The 17,589-nt window shown below is 38.9% G+C and overlaps 1 protein-coding gene across 1 annotated transcript in view; it reads right to left on the bottom strand.

The window, feature by feature from the left end:
• The window catches only part of FBXL20 (F-box and leucine rich repeat protein 20), a 2,487,640-nt gene that overhangs the window by 335,373 nt on the left and 2,134,678 nt on the right, over nucleotides 1–17,589 (bottom strand). Inside the window, exon 9 of the mRNA XM_044055052.1 lies at nucleotides 49–175. Coding sequence (XP_043910987.1) covers nucleotides 49–175 — 127 coding nt within the window. The remainder of the gene's footprint in view (nucleotides 1–48; nucleotides 176–17,589) is intronic.

The following is a 17,589-nucleotide window of genomic DNA, read 5'->3' as shown; positions in this document are numbered from 1 at the left end:
TGACAATAATCAAACTGTTGTAACAATCCCTACGCGTTCTTACTTTACCTGTATACATCCTTTCAGGAACAGAGCCTTCATTCCACCACAGCCCCTCACTAAGGCCTGGATGCCATCTTTGGTCACCTGATCACACCAGGAAATGTTCAGCTGATCTAGCAGCACACAGCCCTCACTAAAAATGAGATAAGGAACATTCTCATTTACAGGGCAGATTTTAAGATGCATGAACAACTTCTTACAGATAGCCAACAGTGATTTCAATTAAGTACACACACACACACGTGAATTTTACACCTGTACAGTATACATAAATCTGTAACCCCCATTTCAATAAAATCACATGTACTTGTTCATTTAGTTAAAGACTATGTTTTAATCAAAGACCTAGTCTTTCTTGGTCTTATCCTTCTAACACTATACTGCACTTGCCTTTTCAGTCAGAATGCAAACTACTAAATGAAAATTAATTCATTCATAAACTAGCTTTACGTTTATCAGGTTAGCCGGCGACAGAAACTTGCAGCATGCTCATTTGTACTTAACCTCTTAGAATGAGCATGTGAGTCATACCCATTTAGTGAAAGTAACAGTCACTATTTAAAGCTGCTAACCATAAAACTCACTCTCTAACCCTAATCCTCAAACTTCTTCCATAACCCCAACTATAACCCCCCTCCATAACCACACCACCCTCTCCTTAACCTTAAAATCAGGAATAAAAATATGACCAGCAAACACAAATCCAACAGACAAGGCTAGGAACACCAGCTGCATGACCCAACTTTTATTTACCACAAAGTAAGCGCTTTCGTTTGGTACCTGTGACCAAACTTCATCAGACAATTAAAACAAGTAAACCCCCTTACTTATACACATAGACTTTAAACACAATAAATTGATCAACCAATAGATGTCATAATTGTTAAATAGAATAATTACAAAAAGTATTGACAATGAGATACTAAAAAGCAAAAACCAGTCTCCTAACAGAAGTATAAGCGTAAAAAAATAAAAAATATTATTTCAAAGATAAAAACAACCATAAGTTTGTTGTAAAACCAATTAGTTGTTTTAAACCAAATAAATCTTATTTAAAAATAAATCAAAAACAGTGCTCATATATAACACACAAAAACCCCCCCTCTAAAATGTTTACCTTAATTCTAACCCCCCCCACCCATAAAACTTCGACTTCAATGCTAATTCTAACCCTAGAGCCTAACTTTGAGCTTAAAACTCCAACCCAAACCAAAAATCTACAAAAATGTTCCCTAACCCTATACCTCCAGCTCTAACCATACAACCCTACTATAAATTTGGAAAGTCTAACCTACATCTCAAAAACTGACTTAAAAAAAAAAAAAAGCAGCAAAGTGGATCATCTACCTTACAATGCACACACTTCCCATTTTACTGAGATTGTTCTCTTCCCTGGTGTAATTTGTGATTATACTACTTCCACAGATTCTCTATCTGCATACTTTACATGACCATGGTCAGTCTGCCTGCCCACAAGAGGAAACAATCTGAGAGATGAACTAGGTTGCACTGCCTGCAATGACGGTATTGTAAAGCTATTGCTGAAATAGTTTAACCTTGCAGAGTGCTAGCAATTCAATGCCAACGAGAAGATTGCACCTTCCCACTCAGCTAAAGGCTCACTCACGGCAACCAAGAACACTTCAACTTACCTAAAAGAAAAGCTGAATTCCACAGCAGGGTTTCACACTTAATTAACTTACAGTAGTAAAAATCATATTAAAACTAAAATGTTTTTAATTGTAAAGTCAGTTTCTTTTTGGATAGAACCTACCACCAATTACCTCCGAAACCTAAAGGGCTCACACAATGCACAGGTCTGGCTATCTGCTCCCTCAAACACAAAAAAGCTGTGGCTTCATTAATGCCAAAATACTGCAGAGACAATCCTAACTTCATGGACTTACAAAAATTGACATACAAGCTCATGACACATGGTCTATAAGGAGCTTGGAAGTTCTAATGAACAAAGTACAGCTGTATGATGAACTCACCATGACAGTAGATACCTAGGACCATTCCAGTCTTTCTAATAATTTATTTATGGGCAGAAAGAGCACAAGATGGCCCTGATTTCTCCAGCAATGGACAGCCTATTCTGCAAAGCTTCTTAACAGCTGTCAAAGATGTCGTTCAAGTCCCTTAGCTACGCAGACCAACTAATCCATGCAGGCCGGATGGAGGGGAAGCAAGTAGTTCTCTGGAGCCATGACCCTTAAACATACCAAATGTACCACCACAGCAACAACAATACTTAGCACCATACTCCTTTGTCTAGAACAGGTTCCTCATCCATGTACAGCACAGTTACTCCCTAATCCAAATGAACTGCAATTTGAACAACTGGATGAGGAACCAGAAATTCACTCCTGGTTTAGCACCTGTGTCTCTAATGGACACAGGCCCCTGCTTGTAAATGTTTCATCTCCCAAGCCCCTGCTTACACTACCAAGGATACCACAACTTGTCAGAGATTTAGGATGCATGGCTAGGCTTAAAAAGACCCCAGTGGTCATTAGTCTAGTATACACCTATGAATCTAGCCACCTCATGGTTTAATAGAAGCAGAGTACACATCAAATCAGTCTCCATCCACTTCCAGAATTTGGTGGTACACAATGAAATGACGTCTCTTTCAGAACAAGGAATACACTAATGTGTGCGAAGCACGCCAGACTACCTAATGTGCACCACACAATATGTCAGCTTAATGGTGTGCATCAAGATGCATGCAGACATCAGAGGCATTTTCCAGTCCATGGTGCATGTAGACTATGGTTACTAAACTGTACAGTCATCTCAACATCCACACAACAAATACACGACCATTGCTAATCACCAGGAACCAATGGGATTTCTGTCATGTACTGTTAGGCTTGTAAAGGCAATGCAAAGCCATTCCAGGAACACAGTTCAAATGCTAGTAATCAGCCTTTTTCCATTGTTTCCTTATCCTTAACTTTTCAGATATGGAAAGATATACTTTCAGTTAAGCTGATAAGAACTAAATGCTAATATTTTGGAAAAGCCGATTCACTGACAAATCCTTTTAATACAAAATGGAAAACTCACAAAGTTCTACTAAACAAATTTCCAAAAGAGGCAGGAGCTAGAAAGTTAACAGCCATATGACAAACTTCATCTTCTGCTTATGTCACCAACCTAAGCATGACCAACAAATGATTTTAAGAAAATACTTACCATTTCAAGACATTTTCAATTTTTGCTTTGACCTTCACTGATCAGTCATTCCAAGCCAAACATTCAGCACCAAGCTTTACTGAACACACATAAGTTGTTTTAATAAGTAAAATCGGAACCATTTCACTGAGAGAGAAATAATAAAATGCTTTACATTGAAAGACAACACCCAGGACAGGGATGGATCTTCTGACATTCTTCAGCATGGTTTGAAGTTGTTAAGCTTCTTTTCTTGCAGCCTAAATGGACAGGTCTACGTACCCTAGAACATTAAGTCAGCAATACTTCAAGCAGCACCAAAAAGCTCTGCAGGGAAAGACTATCCATTATCAGACAAATTAGAACTCCAGATTTGGCCCTTCATGCAGAAAATACTAACAAATTACAAATTAGCTGAATAACAGGAATGACTAATATATCACAATGACTCAAACAATGGATCTGGCAGGACTCCAATCAGGGGCTACAAATTAGCTCAACAGGTGCATAAAAATGAATAGGTAAACTTCATATATTTTTCTGTTGTAGTACTTCAGAATGTGACTGATTTGACTGATAATTAAAAAAAAAAACTGATGTCCTAAAATGAAAGGTCTAACACAGTAAAGTTATGGCATCTACTTAACTATTCAAAACATTTCTAAATGAAGACTATCAACTGGTGAAGGGAAAATTTCTCTCTCTGTCTCACTATATATCTGTGCATGTGTGTATGTGTATGTATTATATATATATATATATATATATATATATATATATATATACACACACACATACACACACATATACACATATACACATGTATATACAGATAGACAAAATAACCTACAGTTGTGTGCCATACATATATATATATATATATATATATATATATATATATATATATATGGATTTCCTTCATATGTTCGACACTTTAAAATGCCGAATTTCATATGGTTGAGACCATATGATCGACATTTGAATTGTCAAATATATGAAATACAAAAGTAAAAAACAAAAAAACACTTACCTAAACACTGCTAGCAGGGATATATATATATATATATATATATATATATATATATATATATATATATATATATATACACATATATATGTGTGTGTATATTATATATATATATATATATATATATATATATATATATATATATCTATATACATACATATACACACACACACACACACACACACACACATATCCACAACCCATTTTTACCCATGGGGTTGGAGTGTCACTTCAATGGTGGCAATTATCTACAGCCAAGGTTTACACCGCTAGGTGGCTAGCCCTCCCATGACAGTTCTTCCACACCACACACTCACACCTATAGATATATATATATATATATATATATATACATACACACACACACACACACACACACACATATATATATATATATATATATATATATATATATACATAGAGAAAGATGATCCACACCAAACTTGAAAATGTTTGTATTATTTACAGCCACCTCTATACATAAACTAAGTAGTAATTCCTAGAACATATGATGAAAGATAACTCCACATCTTATTAAAAAAGCTGTGTTGACATTAAATATTTTGACACTGATGTTGAATTGATGTTAAAGTACAGTTTCAGCCAGTGGATTTTCAAAAATTGCATACTTTTCTACTGCATCTGCAGATTCATACAATACAAAAGAATAAAAAAAAAAAAAAACAATCTCAGAGAGACACCAACACTGCTGAACAGAATCCACAAAAAATATGAATTCAGAAAATACAACCTTGAATATTCTCTAAATTCTCCTCCCGAACTAATTTTGTTATCCAACTGAAAAAAGCAGCAATAATGAACTAACAGTGCATGCTCTGTTACTTATATATTTCTGTTTAAGATATGAGCTGTCAAAATTTGCACTTACTACTGTTTTTTTTTTACTTATTTATATTTGTTAGCTTGTAAGTTTGATACAGAAAGAAACCATTTACAGTGATGGCCTAGGGAGAAAAGCTCCAAGTTACAAACAATAAAAGAATATTAGTGTTGGCTAAATAATACTTAAAAACAAGTGAAAGTGAGTACAGGCGAAAACAGAAAAACAAATGCTGTTGAAACAAGGAAATTATTTATCCCGTTAGCAAAAATAAAGGCCGGGTAGTACATTTTTTCAGTTTCCTAAGCAAACAAAATGCCCACTGTACAGTTTCACAGATGAATACTAGGCTGATGCCCTGAAGAACCATTTTAAGCCTAGTCATTAACCATAGATCAGATTCAAACCTTGTACTGTGTTCTTTGAGTTGACACCCTTAAACATCATGCCAAACCCACCCCAAATGATAAGACTATTATAGTTTGCTGAAAAAGGATATGGAGGTATGTAAGATCAGAAGTGCAGACAAGGGAAGGGAATAGAACATTAGAGTTAAGCAAGGCAGGGCCTGAAAATTTTGTCTGTAATAAGCACCCCCATTTTTGCTGTTGTTGTTGCTATTGTTAGTGCAATTAATAGGACACTTGATATGGAGGTCAAATTTTTGTTTGTCTATAACAAGGCCAAGTACCAATGCAGCATTTCCAACCACTTCTACTTTGGTTTTACTTAATGATTTGATTTGAAATGAAGAAATGCTTTCCAGGCTTAGACTGTTAGAACTATATAAACATGACTATTTTATTCTGACTTCAGTTACAGACCAGATGTGCACAAACATTTTTGTATCACGTTAATGGTATTCTGTAGTGAAACTGTTACATCTAGATAGCAAAAGCAAGGTCTAAAATAAATAAGAGTAATGTCATACCTCTTCTGTACTAAAACAGCTTTGGCATAGTCTTTCAAAACTGTTTTGCCAAAAGCGTTTTCACCAAAAGTGAAGAATTCTCTTTTCTCCACTGTTGTGCAACCTCAAAGTACATATTTTTAAATGTGTGGTGGGGAGTTCAGGTGGGCTTGCTGTTACTCAAGAGTTTTACCAAAAGTTCTTTCTGTGAAACATTTTTGGAATTTTTGATTTCACGTTGAAAGCTGTTTATAGATCGACTCTATACACAGCAACTCCTGTTGTATGACATACTGATGCCCCACTCACCAGGTTAAACAAGGAATAAATAATTATCAGTTGCCTATTAAGGGCCAGGATCCACCAATGCATTCAAGTCATTGCACCAGAGGTACCAATGTGATTCAGTCACAACTCATGTGTAAATAACCTGAGACGCATCTCTCTTGACTACATGAAGAAAGACATTACTATGACTGTGTGTCAAGTCGGGTAGGTACCTAGCACTGAGCAGCATTCCAGCTTCTTGAAGGATGATGTTACAATATGCACAGAAGGTGACTGACTTTAATAATGGCTTAGTTTCTGGTGACACTCTATGGGTACATATTATTTGTCAGTGTGTGAGGACATGGTTAACAAACCATGTCACTTTGCCGATAATGGTCTATACCTGTCCCCTCTAGGCTTTTTAATATTGGCTAAAACACCATCTTCCCCCACAGTGCCTTTTTTAGGTAATGCCAAACTGACAAAACATCCAACATAGCAAAATCTACCCAAGGAACTCTAAAGGTGTTACTGCGTGATGCCAGGACTCTAAACAAGAAGCTGAACTCTCTCAAAAATGCAGACATCTGTGCAGTTACCAAGATATGATTTAAAGCCAGAGAGTGTACTGTGGCAATGAAAGGCTTCAGTGACTTCCACACATTTAGACTGCAGCTGCACATGCAGAAACTAAAGACAAGGGTGTCTTGATCTAAATCAATAAAGTGCAGCAATTTAAGTTGAACATACCATAACAATAAATGTTCAGTAGCCTTAGCTATAGTTATATCCTGCCAGCGATATAACAGCCGGCAAGCTTCCAAAGTTTCAGGGCACCTTTCATGTACCAAACTGTCAAGCAACTCGAACTTAAATGAATCTAAGACAAGTTTGTGCTCAAAGCCCTTCCTGACAGCAGAGAAAGGGTGTCTCGAGCCCTCAAATAACAATGCTAGGAACAAATAAATAAATTGGGGGGGGGGGTACTTTCTAAGCCTAGCCAAGTTTTTCCCAAAAGACTAATGATGTCCTGTTTCTGAACAGGATACAGAGCAAGGCATTTATAAGTTACCTCTGTCCATAATGGATATGGGTGCAAGGCCTGGTGCAAATTTCCTATTCCCCATCCATGGGTCTAGGTTGTGCTTAAACTGGGTAATAGAAGAACTCAGCTTCACATGGATGGGGAAAGCCTGTTCCACAGAAAGGGCAGTCTCTGGGACATACCTGTCTCTCCAGTATATTCTGTTTAAAGTCACAGACAAAACTCAGGTCCCTAGACCTTGTATTTCTGGCACTCTTTGATTTACAAATTTGCAGGAGATTTATGAGATTCATAAGTGTGGGGTTTGCTGGTGCCTTGTAAGCTAAGCATAGATCACCTCTCAGCAATCTATAGGAGACTGAGTACAGGGAAAGAGCTTTAAGGTAGTCTGCATAAGGCAAGTTTGTTACGCCTTGTATTCTTTTTCTATATCCACAGCAACATCAAAAATTGGGTATTCTCTAAAGACAACTATTTCCTTAGCTTCGCTGAAAAGAAAGCTCTCGCCACACCCTTTCGGCTACCATCTCTAATATATGGTGCCCCTATCCTTACCAATATCCACTCCCCTCTGAAAACCAAACTTGACTCATGCTACAATAAGGTTGCTAAATTTGTAACAAATGAAAAATGTTCAGCCCACCACTGTTCATCACTACATCAGCTAAACTGGCTCAAACTTCTGCACTATCTCACTTATCTAAAATTAACTACTACATATAAATGTATACATAAACCATCAATTTGCCCTTCTCTTTCTTCCTTATTGACTATGTATCACCCAAACAGACCTCTTAGATCAGAAAACAAATTGCTGCTCAAAGTAGAAAAAAGCAAGTGTCTCAGATGGTCTACTCTTTTACCGTCTCAAAACTATGGAATACCCTCTCACCATCAATCAGATCCATCAGTAATCCTGCCCTCTAAGAAGCCCCTCAGACAACACCTCTCCTCCCTCTGGCTATGCACATGTGCCAATGTAATACTCTCCAAACCTGACTCCTACAACTATAACCCCATACTGTACTCCATCTCTACACCTGTATAACTTTTCCATCTCTCACCTACCATAAATAACTGCATGAGCACTCACTCTGTCTTGCTAAATTTCAGCGGCTCATGCCTACAAAACTCCAACAGTTAATAATCACAAAACTTACATTCTATTGGTACAAACTCCATTAATACTGTTAACACCAAGTAGATGTGTATTATGTTTGTAAATAATATGAACTGTTTTGTTCATGTTACTTCCATGCATTGTAATTATACATACTCTGTTTTGTGTGTTATTTCATAATGTTCATGAATGTTTTGTTAATTTATGTGGAGCTTTTCTCCAAGAGCCTCCACTGAAAATGGGCATATCTAGGCTCAGTGGACCATCCCGGTAAACAAATGCAATAAATAAATAATACATTTTTGTAAGCAACCTCTGAGGTCACTCTAGTTGCCGCATATGCCTGGTCAGGTACATACTAAAGAAAGCAACATACTCTATGACTGGTTTTATAAGGGCAGAGTACAGTGGGATAATAACCTCTTTGGACCTAAATGCCATGCCCTTAACTAATACTCTGTGCAACATAAAATAATTTCCTCACCACTGTGGTCACGTGCCGGTCAAAGGTAAGGCCACTGTCTATGTGCAAACCTAAATCCCTAACCACTGGGTCAACTCTTAGGGGTGTATTATCAACATGGTAATTAGCCCAGATGGTTGACTTCCCAAAGGGTACAATTATGTATTTCTTGGCATTGAGTTAAACATCATGGCTTTGGCACCATTGGTTAGTCAGAGACAGACCTTCTTGAAGAATGCTAGTGTCTGCAGGGGGGAGTCTATAATAACCCCCAGCTTGCAATCATCTGCAAACATAGTCAGCCATAAACCTTCAACATTTGCTTCCATTTCAGAGAAACAGATGCCAGAAAACAGCAGGCCCTGTAAGGAGCTCTGGGGCACCCCTCTAGTAACTGGCTTCTTGGTGGAGGTGGCCTTGCCTATTTTGACTTTCTGGGTCCTATTAATGAGCCAGTGAGGTATCCAGTGGATGATAAAAAGGGTCTACACCTAAATTAGTGAGCTTGTCTTTAACACGAGTGGGGTATTGTATCAAAAGTATTGGCCAGGTAGAGGTCATGTTTCATACTTTTTATTAAACATCCCAGATGTTATCAGCCCATCAATGCAGTATTTTTGGCCTTAGAAAGTGCATTGATGATCTGCTCCCTAGTAATGGCTGGAGGGGATCGTGGCATGTGATATTCGCTTTAAAGCACTGGGGGGGGGGGTTCTGATTTGAGCCGAACCTGTCAGCCAAAAGGTTGGCAATGGCCTCGGGTTCAGTGTGGGTGATGTTACTAGCTTCTCTAACTCAAAATTAAGATCAAATGGAGAGCCCATCTGCTTTTGCAAAACCTCTTTCAAGAACATTTTGAAATGAGACTGAACTGAAAGAGGAGGACCCATGGGCAGACATGCTGAATTGGCCAATAAATGAACCTTGATATAAGAATAAGAAAATACATTGTTTAGTAAATTACACAAATATTGCAAAACTAGTGAACAACTAGTCTTGAATGGGTGCTGGTTATGTGGTTGGCAACAACTAGAAAACCGTTTCTACTAGCAGGCTTTGCTAGAATCCATTAGTACCTGCTGCACGTCCTCACTAAACAGGTGCCCAAAAGGAATTAAGATAACACTTTCCAGGCAGTCAATTGAAGATGACTGATGTTGGGGTGTAATCATATATCCCTATTTTATTGTGAGCAGATCCAGTCTGTAAAGAACCTTGCAGTAATTGCCCCTAGCCATTTCCAAAAGAAGGGAAAGTCATGGCTGCCTGAGCCAGAAGGGAGTCTCCAGAATGATCTTCAGGGATTCCTTTTGAATCTTCAGAAATACCCTGGATAATAGTGGAAAGAATACAGGAACATTCTTGTCCAAGGAAAAGAAAAGGCATTGGTCTTCCGGGCCTTTTGCATGGAGTCATGGAACAAATCTTGCCTGTCAATTGTTCAGAGAGGAGGCAAACGGGTCTGACAGAATGTAGGATGCCTGTAGAGGGAGATTGTGTTGTGAAGCTTTATCCCCAAGCTAACAAAGCAAGTTTGCAAAAGGGGGTACAACTTGGGTCCCCCTTGCTTGTTGATGTACCAATTCACTGTGGTACTGTCTGTAACCACTTGAGGTATCAGGGACCAAAGATGGTTCAGAGAGCTGAGTGACCTGATTAGGGCAAGCATTTTTATATTGCAGATAAGGTCTCTACAAACGCAATTGTTCTATTGCTTTGTTACTGTCAGCATTGCTACTGTTGCAGAACTGGTTTCCTATTTATACAAGTTGTACACAAAGTGTTACAATATATCATTTTCCTGTCTGATCTGGTGCTTAGTGTGCTTCATGCCGCTAGCACTTACAGATGCCATAGTATCAAACTGGGTTGCTACTCCTCATCACTTTTGTTTAGTACATACTTTTTAGTTAAAATAGAAGCTAAGCAGTCTGAGTGTTCTGTGATTCAGTTTGAAGGAAAACATAAGTTAAATACAGAACACCATATTACGGCTAAAAGTCCTGTTTTGCTGCCAAGTCAGAGTGATTCTTAGTTGTTTTAACTACTGTACCATGAGAAATTTTATAGCAATGTAGATATGTAAATGTCTGTGTTGCGATATTTAAGTACTGTTATATACAATTGCTGTGATAGTTTACTGCTGCTATATCTGTGATAGAACTGTCTCTCTAATTTCATGGGATACCTAAATTATCTGGTACATAACATCAAGTAAGGTGTTTTTTGTGTCAAGGGCTTCATATGCGAATGCAGAACAGTTGCCTGAGCCTTTTTTACTAAACGTTTTGTACCTGTGTAAATAGTGTAACATGCTGCTACTCCTAAACCCAACACCCTTCCTGCCTGGGTGATAATTTATTATTTCATTTACTTTTTACAGCACTTCTATCTCATTTCCTTTTCAGAGACCTTAACGTAATAATTCTTTTTGTCTCCATCTTTTCATTTAATGACCACGGTCCCTGTGAACGGGTTCTCTCTCAGTCCCCCACTTGCTGAATCCTTGGCCACTGACCACATCTGCAGTGAAGAAACCAGCCACAAGGACTCAAGGGCTTTAAAAAGAAAATAAGTTACTGCAGGTGTACAGCTACATTTCCCTCTTAGTCTGCTACTGTAGAAAGTACCTGGTCTAAAGCAGAAATAACTGGCTCTACCCATGACTAGGGACAGCAGCTGCTCCCCCACCCCCATCAGTTGTAAATACATTCCCCAGTTAACTTTTTCTTTTTAGTTATCAGTAAACCAAGATACAGCTCTAGGAGAAAAAAAAATAACCCAGTAGATACACTGGAATTGCACACTTGTCAAATGAGAGGCAAAAAGGTACTTAAACTGCCACTTTTTGTCTGCTTCAAACTAGGTATCTACCCAGAAAGGAGACGGCTGAAATCAGGTCTATAAATTGTTTTTCCCTACTAGATTCTAATAACGCCTAACAATTTGGTTATTTAGACACTTACCCTGCAATCTTTAGCCTGGGGGGGTTCTAGCCCGCTCCATTCGCTACCCTCACTCTGCTCGCCCCTGCCCCCTATTCTCACCCACCCCCCACTACATCTACATTTATTCTTAGCCTTAACCGCACCCCTAATTACCACCAATTAGGCTACACCACTAGTCACCCCTCCCCCTACATCTAACACAATCATGCTACTACCTAATATAATAACAATCCTAACCTGCGTAGTTCTAGCTCACATTACATCCTACCAAGGCTACATAGTCACATGCCCCAACAACTTCCACTGTACTATCTCAACACCCTCCCTCAAACATTTACACTATAACTACACAACCCCTGCCACCAAAAACATCCTCCCAATACACACACTCAATTACCAAACACCTAACACACTCAAAAATAAAATAGCCCTAAGATACCATAAGCAATTTACTATGTATATAAAACATATCCTAAACACCCTCTATAAACTAGCCCTCGCTGGAGACATCCATCCAAACCCTGGTCCTCCCAAATCCAAACCAACCACAAACCCTAGTCCAAGCAACCCCCCCCCCCCACAACTCAACTCCTAGCCAACAAGAAAACAACAGACCTACTTTTAATGTCCCTACACATCACAAGCATATACAATAAAATCCAAGAACTACATGCCAGCATAAGCATATATTCTCCAGATATTGTCTTCCTAACTGAAACCTGGCTCAAACCTCACATCAAAAGTGATGAAATACTTCCACCTGAATACAACAGCCTTCGCATAGACAGATTCTCCCAAAAAAGGATGTGGTGTAGCATTGATATTTAAACACCACCTCAATATTCAACTCCTGAACTCATCTTCCCCTCACCACAACAATAAAGAAATCCTTTATGCCAATTTCAAACTAAACCCAAACAAAACAATCAATATCATAGGATGCTATTTCCCGCCAGGGCAAATTATTACACCACTAGAAAATCTCCTGAGCTGGGCTACAGTTTACTATTGAAATTGCGAACATCACTTGGTCGACTGTCGTATGGTCGAACGCATAAGGTCGGAAACACAGATGTCGAAGACATTATAATCAATCGAGGAACGGTTTTAACATGGGTCGAGGTAGGGAAGATGGTTGTAGTAGGGAATAATACTGTACACCTACCTCAACCCATGTTAAAACCGTTCCTCGATTGATTATAAAGTCTTCGACATCTGTGTTTCCGACCTTATGCGTTCGACCATACGACAGTCGACCGAGTGATGTTCGCAATTTCAATAGTAAACCCTGGGCTACTCTATATCTCTACCCCAGGAAACCATCATTCTCGGCGACTAACATCAAAATGGCTATTGTGTAATAACAATCTCCCAACTATTCACCTTAATCTCCATGGGTTCACTCAACTCATCCAATGCCCTACCCTAATCAACAAAAACCCTAACAACCATACCTTACTTGACTGGATCCTAGTCAACAAAGCCCCTCACTCTTACCTAGCAGGCAGCTTACCTGACAGTCTTAGTGACCACTCCCCCACTTTCCTAATTCGGCACCACACGCACAGTCTCAAGCCCATTATCCACAGGCAAATACGGAACAAGTCCAACTTCAACCCCAACTCCATCTCCTCTCTGCAAAAAATTAACTGGTCACCACTAAAATACCTCAACCTAGATGAGGCTGTCCACTTCTTCAACAGTACCTTCCTCTCCATCCTAAACACCCATCCTCCTGTAAGAAATGCCAACGTCAGATCCAGGCGTGCCCCACGGTTACAAAAGACCATGAGAACCCTAATGAAATCCAGGGATAAGGCCTGGGAGCACTGGTCGACTAACAAAAATTAACTCAGACAGGCAATCATTCCTTGAACTGCGCAATAAAGCCAAAAAGCATATAAAATTAGACAAATCCCTTAAATCCACCCTAAACTCTATCAAGCGCAACCCTAAGAAATTCTGATCCACTATTAACACTATCTTCCACCCAGGGAAGGTTGATACACCTCAGCCATCCATTCCCCCCTCCTCCAGCAGTATTGCTGAATCCTTCAACAAACACTTAATTGAAACCTTCAACAAACACTTAATTGAAACTATAACATCTCTAAACAAACACTTCCCTACAACAGCCCCCCCAACTCCTAACCCTAAACCCCCCACTCCTCTCTTCTTCACCTCATTGTCTACTTCCAACATAAGACTACTGTCAAAACTTAAACCCACCAAACTCGCAGCTGACAACCGCCCCTGTTGAAAATTGCAGCTGATACACCAATTTCAATTCTAATCAACCATTCCATAACAGAAGGCTATGTTCCCTCGATATGGAAAATATCCCACATCATTCCCGTCCACAAAGGCAACCCCCTCCACCGACCTCTCCAATTACCGTCCCATTGCTATCCTCTCCCCTCTCTCCAAGACACTTGAAAAATGTATCAACACCCAGGTCTCCAACTACCTCCTAGCTAATATTCTCCTCTCCAAAACCCAACATGGTTTCAGGCCATATCACAGCACTACCTCCGTTCTGCTCTCCTTTACCAAGACTATACTTCACCACAAAAGCAATGGCCTTTTCTCTACTGCTGTATTTCTAAGATCTCTCAAAGGCCTTTGACATGGCATCTCATGAGCTACTACTACTCTATTCTCCCCAACCTCTCATTCTTACAATCAGCCTGCAACTGGTTCCACAGCTATCTACACGGACGCCAGCAATCAGTAATCTGGGACAATAACCTATCATCTCGCCTCCCAGTTACTCTCGGAGTTCCCCAAGGGTATATCCCTGGCACGCTGCTATTCTCACTTTTCACTAACAACCTACATGCTGCCACCACACAAGCATCTCTTATACAGTATGCAGATGACTCTACTCTCATCTGCTCTGCCCCCACTCTACCATAACTACAACAAATCACACAGGAATCATTCTCTTCTGTAGAAAGCTGACTATCCAATGCTCAGTTCCTACTCAACCCAAATAAGACAAAACTTCTCCTGTTGGAACCTTCCAAAGCCACCCAAAACACCCCCCACTTCAATATTCTCGCCAAAGACAAAACCATCATCTATCCATCAGAACACACAAAAATCAACAAACTTACATTTGACACCCACATATCTCTCACGATAAAAAAAGTTCACAAGAAACTTGGTGCATTATATCAAAGCCGCCAATTCCTAACCAAGGTGACTAGAATCTCGATAGCCAATTCCCAGCTAATCTCCACCCTATTCTATGCATCCCCCATACTTACCAACCTTAGACAGGCAGACCTACACAAGCTGGATGCTTGTTACAACAAAATTGCTAAATTTGCCACTGCAGCCTCCTACAGCAGCCATCATTGCATCTCCCGTAAAGAACTAAACTGGCTAGAACTCCCGTAACTCCTTCACTTTAATCAACTCACCCTCGCTCCTAAACCTATTAACCACCCCCTTAACATCCCTTACCTTCAAACCATTTTCCAACCCTATCACTCCACTAGGCCCCTAAGATCAAGCAACAAAAATCAACTCACTGTTATCAAACCCAAAAACTCAGCAGGAAGCGCCATATTTTCATGTACCATGTCTAAACTTTGGAACAATCTTCCACCCTCTATAACTACTCTACCTTCCAGCAGCCTTTTCTAGACTACACTCAAATTCCACTTAAATTTGCACTGGCTTTGTCCTTGTTCTAATCCAGACTAGCACCCCCACCTAGATTCTTAACCCAACTATACTACCACCACTACTAACCACAGTTAGAATTAGCTAGTTGTCTTTACATACTTTAAAATCTTGTCTGACAACTTTGATACTAATATTATAAATGACAAAAAACTATCTTAACTTGCAACATTTACTGTATATACTGCTGATAATCAATATCTTGCTATTGTATTAAAGCCAACAACCTGTAATGTTGTTTACTATTCCTGCAGCTTTGTATCTCTATTTATCATGTACATGATGTGGAGCTTTTCTCCCCGGGCATCCGCTGAAAAAGGACCTGCATCTAATTGGAATTTCTTGGTAAACGAATATAAATAAATAAATAATCCCCTTGATATTTAAGTTCTTGTGTCTGTCCTTAAGAGTCCCACACCCCCTGCACTTCAAACCCTTTTGAAACTGCTCCCCAAGCAAAGTATGAACCGTTTGTGGTGTCTGACTGCTTTGGAGCAAGGGAGAGAAACGGGGAAAAATGATTTCTCTTCTGACAACCCCCAGCACTGGGATTTAAAAAGATTCAGGGCATTGAAGCTGGGACCAAAGAGATTTTAGATACCACTGTATCTTTCTCATGTGAAGTCTTGCCAAAGGTATAGTACAGTTTTGTACCTACCATAAATGTAGATGTTCGAAAAAAATCAACCTATTCTGCTGAAGGCATCACTAGGTGATAGACCACATTTTACTTACAGAAATATGAAGACGATTAAAAGTTTACTATGCTATAAGGATTTTTATAGATCTAGTTATGTACCAATTGCTGTTAAGCATGGCACATTTCAAGGTTTTAACTGTGTCATTTGTACTTATATTTTTGGTAATGGCAGTGATACGTTTACACATCCCACCAATGGTAAAATATTTAATTTCAAAACCTCAGCTACGTGCAACACCCAGTTTGTTGTTTATTTGGCTACGTGTATTTCATGTGCCTCATTTTATGTGGGTAAAACCACACGTAAGTTGAAAGAACGCATTAATGATCACAACTCTGAGATTAGGAGATGTGATAAAAATGCATTATATAAATTTATTTATTTATTTTATTTTTACATTTGTTGACCGGGAAAGTCCGACTGGACACATGTCCATTTTCAGCGGAGGCCCGGGGAGAAAAGCTCCAATAGTACATAGTAGGTTACAAAAAGTTCCAATAGTACATAGTAGGTTACAACAATGTTTGACAGCTAACATACGATTGTAGTTATGCACTAAATACCCAGGGAAGAAAAAAAAGTTACATTAGTATGTACAATAACAATTATAAAGAGAAAAACAAAGCATCATATAGTTAGTATACACAGGTAAGAAAAAGTTACATTAGGATGTACAGTGAACAATTATTATAAGAAACAAACCTACAAGTAGTTAGTTTCAGGGGGAGAGTAGATGGCTTGAGGCCTAGGAGGATAGTAATTTCACTGAGGAGGTTGAGGGGGAGCTATGGGTTAGTCTGGATTAGAACATTGGCAAAGCCAGTGGGATTTGAAGTGGTGGGAGAGGCCATTTCTGAAAGTATTTAGGGAGGTTGATTCGGTGAGACTAGGTGGAAGAGAGTTCCATAAACACATAGGTACTTAGGCCATGAACATACTTTTAAGTTTAGAGTGATTGATGTAGTATGTCCAAATGCAAGGGGTGGTGACATTAATAACTATCTTGAGGTTAAGGAGTTTGAGTGGATTTTGAGACTGGCTGCTGATTCACCTCCTGGTTTGAACAGCACGGTTAGTCTGAAACCTATACTAGTGAAGTTACGTAATAGCAGAATAGGTTGATTTTTTGCTTTTGCATTTTATATTTATTATTATTTTTATTCACATTTTTATTCACATTTTATGTGTATATATTAGTATTATGTTCTTTTTTTGTGTTTTGTTGTCACATGATTCCACTTGGCTGCTGGTCATGTGATTTTAGACCTGTATTTAAGCTTTCAGTTTTTAGATTTGAATGTATTAGTATTGAAGAAGGGTTCTGCCCGAAAGCTTTGCTCTGTATTAAACTG

This window comes from Protopterus annectens, chromosome 13.part0, assembly GCF_019279795.1.
Source record: "Protopterus annectens isolate FY-2018-M chromosome 13.part0, PAN1.0, whole genome shotgun sequence".
In the NCBI taxonomy this organism is placed as follows: Eukaryota; Metazoa; Chordata; order Ceratodontiformes; family Protopteridae; genus Protopterus; species Protopterus annectens.
Note: the sequence above shows the minus strand (reverse complement) of the source record. Positions and strands in the feature narration are given on the sequence as shown.